This window comes from Acanthisitta chloris, unplaced genomic scaffold (assembly GCF_000695815.1).
Source record: "Acanthisitta chloris isolate BGI_N310 unplaced genomic scaffold, ASM69581v1 scaffold11116, whole genome shotgun sequence".
In the NCBI taxonomy this organism is placed as follows: domain Eukaryota; kingdom Metazoa; phylum Chordata; class Aves; order Passeriformes; family Acanthisittidae; genus Acanthisitta; species Acanthisitta chloris.
Genome location: NW_008676485.1, coordinates 1 through 8,947, shown reverse-complemented (window position 1 = coordinate 8,947; position 8,947 = coordinate 1). Strand labels below are relative to the sequence as shown.

At 49.2% G+C, this 8,947-nt stretch overlaps 1 protein-coding gene across 1 annotated transcript; it reads right to left on the bottom strand.

Annotated features, from left to right (window-relative positions):
- Positions 1-345: 345 nt before the first annotated feature.
- On the bottom strand, positions 346-8,689 carry MAU2 (MAU2 sister chromatid cohesion factor; the record flags this gene model as incomplete). Its single annotated transcript, XM_009076162.1, is given in 13 exon segments — positions 346-423; positions 635-684; positions 1,626-1,709; positions 1,978-2,043; positions 2,771-2,848; positions 3,445-3,548; positions 3,787-3,877; positions 4,678-4,824; positions 5,465-5,662; positions 6,956-7,054; positions 7,323-7,418; positions 8,038-8,103; positions 8,672-8,689. Coding segments are annotated over 13 exon segments (1,175 nt in total), but the record flags the coding sequence as incomplete, so codon positions are not given.
- Positions 8,690-8,947: the final 258 nt, after the last annotated feature.

Here is an 8,947-nt window from a genome sequence, read left to right as displayed (position 1 = left end):
GCCAAAAGGGACTGGAACAGTGTTGGAAGATCCAACCCCAAAGGATCCAACCCCGAGAGGACCCAGCCCCAAAAAAGACCCAGCCCCAAAAAAGACCCAGCCCAAAAAAAGACCCAGCCCAAAAAAAGACCCAGCCCAAAAAAAGACCCAGCCCAAAAAAAGACCCAGCCCCAGGAGGATCCAAACCCAACAGCTTCCTACTATTCTCTCCTCAGTGGCTAAATCCCCAGGGAAAGGAGCAGCAGGATTCCAACTGAGCCCTCTGTGTGCCATTTGGATCCCTAAAAGCTGATTTAATTCCCCCTTTTTTTCCCCCTCCCCCAACTTCCAAGGGATTCTACTCACTTTGCCTCGTTGTATCTCCCCTGGAAGAAGGAGAAGAGCCCTCGGATGTAGAAAGCTGCTGCTCGAAGGCAGTGAGAGCTGTGGGCAAAAGCACATGTGGTACCTCAGCACAGCACAGAATCCTGGGAATTGGCCTGAAATTCCCATTGCCAAGCAAAACAGAATGTTTAAGGCATAGTCAGAACTTCTGCCTTGGAAAAAAGTTGCTTATATTGCTTTATTTTTTAAAGACTTCCTCTAAATCCACAGTTCCCAGTCCCAAAGTGGAGAGAGCTGATGGAATTCTCACCTCACAGGAAAGTTATGGTCTGGATTTATCCTTTCCAACAAGCTGTAAAGCTGCAAAGTGGGAGAGGAAAAGGGATAATCAATGTTTCTGACAGCAAAAGCTTTGCTAAGTGTCCATCAATCCAACATGGAGCAAATCACCACAGACACTGAGTGTTACACTGCTTAGCTCTGAGCACAAACACTCCAATATTGGGTGTTTCTATGCTTGTTTGGATCCTAAAATCAAGTTTTATGCAAAATATCCTTTCTCCTTCATAGGATAATTGTATTTAGCTGTGATGTCTGAGCTGTTCAACACCCAGGGAAATGCTGTTGTGGGATTGGGTGTTGACTTAAACTCAGAAAACAACTAAAAAATGGTCAATTTTTATTAGAATTGTTGCACTCTAAACTTTTACCCAAGTCCTGTGTGCTTGGGGGCGAAGAACATGGAGAGCCTCTCTATGAGAGAACTGTGAGCACATCCCTGAGGGCTCAGACAGACTCAGGGACATCTCTGAGGGTTCAGAAACAGCTCCCTGAGGGCTCAGACATACTCAGGGACATCCCTGAGGGCTCAGACATGACCCTAAAGGCTCAGACAGACTCAGGAACAGCTCCCTGAGAGCTCAGACAGACTCAGGGACATATCTGGGGGCTCAGGAACAGCTCCTTGAGGGCTCAGGCACACTCAGGGCATCCCTGAGGGCTCAGACTCAGGGACATCTCTGGGGGCTCAAGAACAGCTCCCTGAGGGCTCTGACACACTCAGAAATATCACTGAGGGCTCAGACACACTCAAGAACATCCCTGAGGGCTCAGGAACAGCTCCCTGAGGGCTCAGGCACACTTAGGGACATCCCTGAGGGCTCAGCCACGCTCAGGACATCCCTGAGGGCTCAGCCACAGCTCCCTGAGAGCTCAGCCATGCTCTTCCTGCAGAAATTCCCTGGGGGAAGCAGGATCCCAGCCCAGCAGCAGGTCTCTCCCCCATGCAGGGCCCAGCTCACCTCCTGGTGCCTGTTGCCCTCACGGATGTAGACGCTGGCCAGGTTCGTCACGATGAACGCCCACAGCTCCTGGTGTGTCGTGAGCTAGATGGAACAAGAGACCAACAACACACACCCCTCAGTGTCTCCCCCAGGATTGCTCACCCCACCATCAATCACAGGTTTTAGGTGGATATTCTGGTGTCAAGAACTCCACCTGAGTGTGAACAGCATGGAAACCAATGAAGATGTGAAATGAACACAGATATCTCCAGGTTTCCCTTCCCAACTCCACTGTTCCCATGTAAGAATTGCAAACAGGCCTTGTCCATGCTGAATATCCATAGGGAAGAGGTTGGGAAGATGATCTCACCCTCAGTGCTGTAGTGAATTGTGCTTCAGCGTTGTCCATGCAGTTCACAGAGATGCAGTAGAGCCCCTGGAGGAAAAGAGATTTGTCATTACAACAAGGTGGGAAGGCAAAGGCAGCCCCAAACCCACTGAAATCTTGGGATATTGGCAGAAAAAAACTAACTATAAGGCTTGGTTTTGCTTGGCTCTGGGAAATATAAGGATTTTCCACATATAACCCTTTAAAAGAGTTTGTTCAGGTAGAAAAAAAAGCTTCATTTATCTAAGAAAACCTCTTAAATGTCATGCAAAACTCCAGATTTCCCTCATAAACTTTTCCCCTGGCACAGATCCCACAACACTCCATCTCCAATGGGAACAGTTTGACTTTCTTGTGTTTATTTGGTTTGCTATTATGCTACAAAATTCCTCCCTGGGAGGGTGGTGAGGAGCTGGGATGGAATTCCCAGAGAGGCTGTGGCTGCTCCATCCCTGGGAGTGTTCCAGGCCAGGTTGGATGGGGCTTGGAGCAACCTGGGCTGGTGGAAGGTGTCCCTATCCATGGGAACTGGCAGATCCTTCAGGTCTTCCAACCCAAACCATTCCAGGGTTATACAACATCCATTTCCAAAGGTTTTTAAGCCCCTGCCAGGTGTAAATAACACCAGGGTGAGAACCCAGATCAATGGATGACACAGATCCTGTCACCCCCCAGGAAACCTCTCCCTGTTTGCCTCACTGCATCCTCCTGAGTCCCTGGGGCTGAGCAGGAGATTGGGATTTGGTGTTCCAAGGAACTAACCCCAGGCACTTACCAGGAGCGTGTGGAGCTGTGCAGCATGGTTGGAGAACAGCCTGGGAGACTGCTGGCACAGCTGGCACACTTGGGAGATCTGGTGGGAACACAAAAACAGCATTTCAAGACACTTTTTCCTGCCTTTTATGCCCTAAATCCATTTCCTTGCACTCTACCTGCCCTCAGAGACTGGCTCAAGGATCCCAGTGCAAGGATGTGCCTCCAGCCTGGGAACAGGCACTGCCCCACATTTCAACTGGTTTGGAAACCACTCACAGATCCCTTTGACATGCTCCAAAATTTCCCAGAAAAACTGGAATAAGATCTTCCAGGGAATGTTCTTAGGATGAATTTTATAAGCCAGAAGCAATGACTATTCCTTCAGGAGGAAGGAGAGGGAGGGAGGGAGGAAGGAAGGAAGGAAGGAGAGGCCACTCTGGCATGAATGGAAAGGGAAAAGACTTCACAGTCAAACTGTGAACACCATCAGGAAGGTGTCAGCTGTAGCCATATGATCCCACATGCAATTCCAAAGTGTCCTTAAATTAAGTACTTAAGAGGAGGTGAATTCTATAGCTTGAGCTGTGGTGTCCTGAGCACCACCAAGCCTGGCTGTATCCAGCAGTAGCTCAGCTGGAATTCCCAGGTTTTCAGAGCCATCCAGGCAGGGGAAGGCTGGGATCCCACTCTCACCTCCTGCAGGGCTGTGGCTTTGTGCCCCGTGACGAGCCGACACATGATGATGTGCTCCAGCAGGATCACTTGGAATGATGACAGGATAGGGCTGCAGTCCAGCACTGCAAAACAAGCAAAAAGCACCTCAGGAAGGGAAGTTCCTCCAGGTATTGACCACTCAATTCACTGAGTCACAACAGAACACCCCAAACCAACCACCCAGACTGAAACTAGAGCTAAACTCTTAGTCCTGTCCTGTCTCAGACTGACACTGTCCCAGGAGATGCTCTGTTTTGGGTTAAATCAGCAAAAAACAATGGAATTTGGCAGCCTTTACCAAATTCTAACCCTTCTCCTTACTTTTTAGCTTCTCCAGCTGCATGAGTGCCTTGTCTGTGTACTTCTGGGCCTTCTCCAGGTATCCTGCCTGCATGGAATGCATCACTGTCACCTGCAGGGAGACACAACAAGGACTGCTCACACCTCAGACCTCCCTGCAAAGGATTTCCCAGGGAAGCTGCGGCTGCTCCGGCCCTGGGAGTGTTCCAGGCCAGGCTGGATGGAGCTTGGAGCAACCTGGGCTGGTGGAAGATGTCCCTGCCATGGCAGGGAGTGGGACTGGATGAGTTTTAAGCTCCTTCCAACCCAATCCAGTCTGGGATTAAGATCTGTGGAGAGAGGAGAGGGCTGGGAATCCACACAGCTCCTCAGCTTCCACATTTCTTAACCCACCTTTGGTCTCATTCAGCATTTCAATCACATTCAAGGAGCAATTTGAAGTCCAATTGTCACGACAGTGGTAAAAATAAGCCAATGTGGCTCTGCTTTGAATGAGTTCATCTGATTTCAGTTGAGATGGATGTGAATAAAGTTACATTCCAGTTTCCAAGCTTCTTCCCATCTCTTTCAACACTACCAGCACAACCATGGGTGCTGTGGCAGGATCTAGTGCAGCACAAAGCAGGACATGCTGCAGGATTCATCACTGCTGCCTCCAGTTTTTAATCAGGTTATCATTAATTAGCTAAGTCTTTACACTAAGAGCTCTTACCAGGTAGACCAGCACACACATGTGCTCCTTGGGCAGCCAGTGGAAGAGGTCAGCAGGGTTGCTGGGCAGTATCTCATCATCATGCAGGGTGGAGATGGTCTGGATGCACTGCTGGAGCTGTTTCAGGCAAGGCTTCACACTCTCCAGTTTTTAATCAGGTTATCATTAATTAGCTAAGTCTTTACACTAAGAGCTCTTACCAGGTAGACCAGCACACACATGTGCTCCTTGGGCAGCCAGTGGAAGAGGTCAGCAGGGTTGCTGGGCAGTATCTCATCATCATGCAGGGTGGAGATGGTCTGGATGCACTGCTGGAGCTGTTTCAGGCAAGGCTTCACACTCTTCACCTGGGGTCACATCACATCTGCAGCTCAGGGGCTGGAACTTGCGTTTGGGTAGGAAAACTTGCAAGGTAACACCTAACCCTCCCACTCAGGACATGAGTTCATGCCTCAAGCTCAGCAGTGGTAAAAATAAGCCAATGTGGTTCTGGTTTGTATGAGTTAATCTGATTTTAGTGGAGCTGGATGTTAATAAAGTTACATTTCAGTTTCCATCTAACACCACCAGCACCCACAGTATCACCCCATGGGCTGTGGGTGCTGTCCCAGAGCTGGAGCAGCTTAAAGCTCCAGGCCTGGTGCAGGATTAACAACAATCAGCCCTTCATGTTTGCAGCTGAACACCATAGACACTCAAAATGTGTCCTAAATTACACCCAAACTGTGTTATCTCCACCAACACAACCTAAACCAACACACACCACCATGGGTACAAGAACATCCCAGAAAAACTTTCCTTGAGGAAGAAATTAATGTCATTTCTTCACTCGTTTCACTTGTGATTAAAATCAACAGAAAATCAGTTTCATGACCAAAAAAACAGAGTGAAGGAACAGGAAAATTTTCCCCAAATCCCCTCAGAGCTGGTTTTGGAGGTTTTTCCCAGGGCTCAGTGGGCTCTGGAAGCAGCACAAGTCCCACATACCTGTCCTGCATCCAGGTAGTGAGTGACCTGCAGCACCAGGAAAAACACACGCAGAGATTCCTTCTGGATGGGATTTCCCTGCCAGTTCTCCACGATCTGCCCACACAGGGTCAGCAGGGGATGAACCTCCTGCAGCTTCCTCTCCATCAGGAGCAGCTGGAATGGCAAAGGAGAACTCAGTGGGTTTGGGTTAAACAGCTGAAATATTCAGAGAATCACAGCAGAGCTCACTGGGAGGCACTGGGAAAGGATTCCCAGAGAAACTGTGGCTGCTTCATCCCTGGGAGTGTTCCAGGCCAGGTTGGATAGGGCTTGGAGCAACCTGGGCTGGTGGAAGGTGACCCTGCCCATGGCAGGAGTGGAATTCCATGACCTTCAGGTTCTCCCAACCCAGCCCAGAGTGGGATTTATGCCTGTGGAAGCTCCTGAGAAATTCTCATCAGCTGCAAAGCAGCAAAAAATGTGCTTCTAATTTAGGGCAACTTAAATCTTGTGGCTTTGGGGCTGGAGCAACTCTTCCCACTTGGAATGAGGTCACAGGAGGTCACTAAGTTATCCCAGGGTTGGAGCCAGGCTGGGAGAGCTGGGAATGTTCAGTCTGGAGAAGAGAAGCTCCAGGGAGACCTTAGAACCCCTTCCAGTGCCTGAAGGAGCTCCAGGAGAGCTGCAGAGGGACTTGGGACAAGGGATGGAGGGACAGGACACAGGGAATGGCTTCACCCTGCCAGAGGGATGGGATATTGGGAAGGAATTCCTCCCTGGGAGGTGCTGAGGCACTGGAATGGATTTTCCAGAGCAGCAGTGGCTGCTCCATCCCTGGGAGTGCTCAAGACCAGGAAATAACCTGTTAAAAATGCACATCCAACTCACCATCCCCTGAACAGAGCTCTGAAATCAAACAAAACAATGTTAGGCTCAAAAAAAATGTTGCTGAAACCAAAACAATATATATAAAAAAGGAAGAAAAAACCCCAATTTGCCATTCTCCCTCTCAAAAAAAAAAAAAACAGAGAGAAAACAGTATTAATGGACATTACATAGGAGACATATTTAACAGCTACATGGGATAGATCAATCACAATTCCAACCTCAGGTTTGGCTCTAAGCTTTGGACAGTTCCAGCCACAAAAGTTTCTGAGGTCAAACCAGACAAAACTCAGGTTGAAAAAAGCCTTTCCAGAGTCTTAGAGGACTTTATTGGGTCCCATAGTCTGTGGAAGGTGTCCCTGCCCATGGGAACAAGATGAGCTTTAAGATCCTTCCAAGCCAAACCAGTCCATGATTCCATGAACAGCAAAAGGAAAAAGCTGGAGAAACTCTGGGATCTAGGAGAAGACTCAGAAATGTTGGTTTGCCTCTAAAACCCACAGAGTTTGGATGTGATTTAGTGATTTCTATCTCTCAATCCCACCCAGATCCCTCTCAGTCAGCCCCAGATCCCTCTCCCCAAAAAGCAGAGGAAGCCAAAGCCAGGGAAAAGGCACAGGGCACTCACCTGGTGTACTCTGAGCCCACCACCCGAGCATACTCTGCTCCCACTCCCAGCAGGTCACATGCAGACACTAAGTCTTTCTCCAGGGTATGAAGTTGCTGAAATGGAGAACAAAAAAAATCCAAGAAATTAGTGTTTTCTTCCTGAATCTAATGAAGAAGCTCTCAAAATGTCATTTCCCTGTGCTTTCCACATGCCAAACTGGTGCTTGGTGTGTTTCCTTTCCTTCTCCATTACCAGTGAGAATTGGGGTCAGGATGGGGGAAAGGGTATCCAAGTTCTTTGAGAGGGAACACAGCTATTCTCCAGCCCCTTTTCCCCAGGGACTGTGCTGCAGGGTCACAGATCCTGACCCCAATCACTTACTGCAAGCTGGAAGAGCAGCCTGCAGTGCCAGTAGGGAGTCTGCTGGGAGATCTGGATGGCTTTTCGCAGCAGAGGCTTCGCCGTGTCCACCGAGTTCTGCAAGACAAACAGCCCCAAGTCAGCCCCAAACCAGGATCTTGCAGCTCCAGCACTCACAGCCACCTTGAAATCAGAAGGGTGGGCTTGGAGAACAGGGAACTCAAAGCACGGAAAGCACCAAAACCAAGAGGGTGCTGAGGACTAGCATAGGTTGCCCAAAGAAGCTGTAGCTGCTCCATCCCTGGGAGTGTTTCCAGACCAGGTTAGACTGGGCTTGGATCAACCTGAGCTAGTGGAATGTGTCCCTGCCCATGGCAGGGAGTGGAACTGGATGAGATTTAAGCTCCTTCCAACCCAAACCATTACAGGACTCTAAAACTCTCAGGAAAACCATCCCCTTCCCTCTCTCCCCCCAAATCACCCTCTCTGATGAGCCTAAAGCAACACTATGGCCAAATAATGTTCCTTTGCAGGGCAGAGCTGTGTGGCAATTCCATCACTAACTTCCACAATTAAAAAGGCAAAAAGCTTTTCACAATTACATTTTAATCCTCTGTGTTTCCAACACAGCTCTAAACTTTCCATAAATCACATTACTAATGGAAATACACCAGTCCAAGGCCAAAATTCCATGCAGGCCCAGGCCCATCCCCAGCTCCTGCAGGACCTCACTCACCTCCTGGCAGTAGAGCTCTGACAGCAGACTGGCTGCCTCAAACTTCACATCTTCAAACTGGGGGATCTGGCAGCACAGTTAAGGCAACAACAAACACTGCACGGAAAACAGCTCCAACCTGAGCTCCAAAACCTCTGAACACAAGGAATACCTCAGGAAAGTTGGGACTAGCACCAACCTGAGCTCCAAAAACTCTTAGCACAACAAATAACTCACTGGGTGCAAAACAGAGCTCCAAAAACTTAGCATAAGGAATATCTCACTGTGTGGAAAACAGTACCAGGCTGAGCTCTAAAAACTCTTGGAATACCTCAGGAAAGTTGGGACTAGCACCAGCCTGAGCCTAAAAATCATTCAGCACAAGGAGTACTTCACTGTGTGGAAAACAGCACCAACCTGAGCTCCAAAAAGTCTTGGGAATACCTCAGTAAACCTGGGATTAGGTAGGATCAATGGCCCTTCCAACCCCAACCATTCCGTGGCTCGATGAGAGCATCCCCCAGCGATGCAGTAGACGAAAAGCAGATTTAAAATCCCACTTAACCCCTACCCCCACACCCTGGGGAGGCATTCAGTGAACTCCAAAGGAAATGTTCCGCTCTCAGTGCCCTTCCCACTGCCAGGAAAAGGATACCTGCTGGGATATCAACCACTGCAAGAGAACAGAGGGGATTAGTGTGAGCCCCATACACTAACTCCCTGAGCCCAACACAGCACTTCACTGACCACCCCGAGCCCTGACCACCAGCAGCCCCTGACCACCCTATCCTCTCACCACTACCATCCCTCTGACCACCAGTATTCTTTGAGCACCAGCACCCCCTGATCACCAGCATCCTCTGACCAGCAGCACCCACTGATCATCTGCATCCTCTGACCAGCAGCACCCACTGATCATCAGCACCCCCTG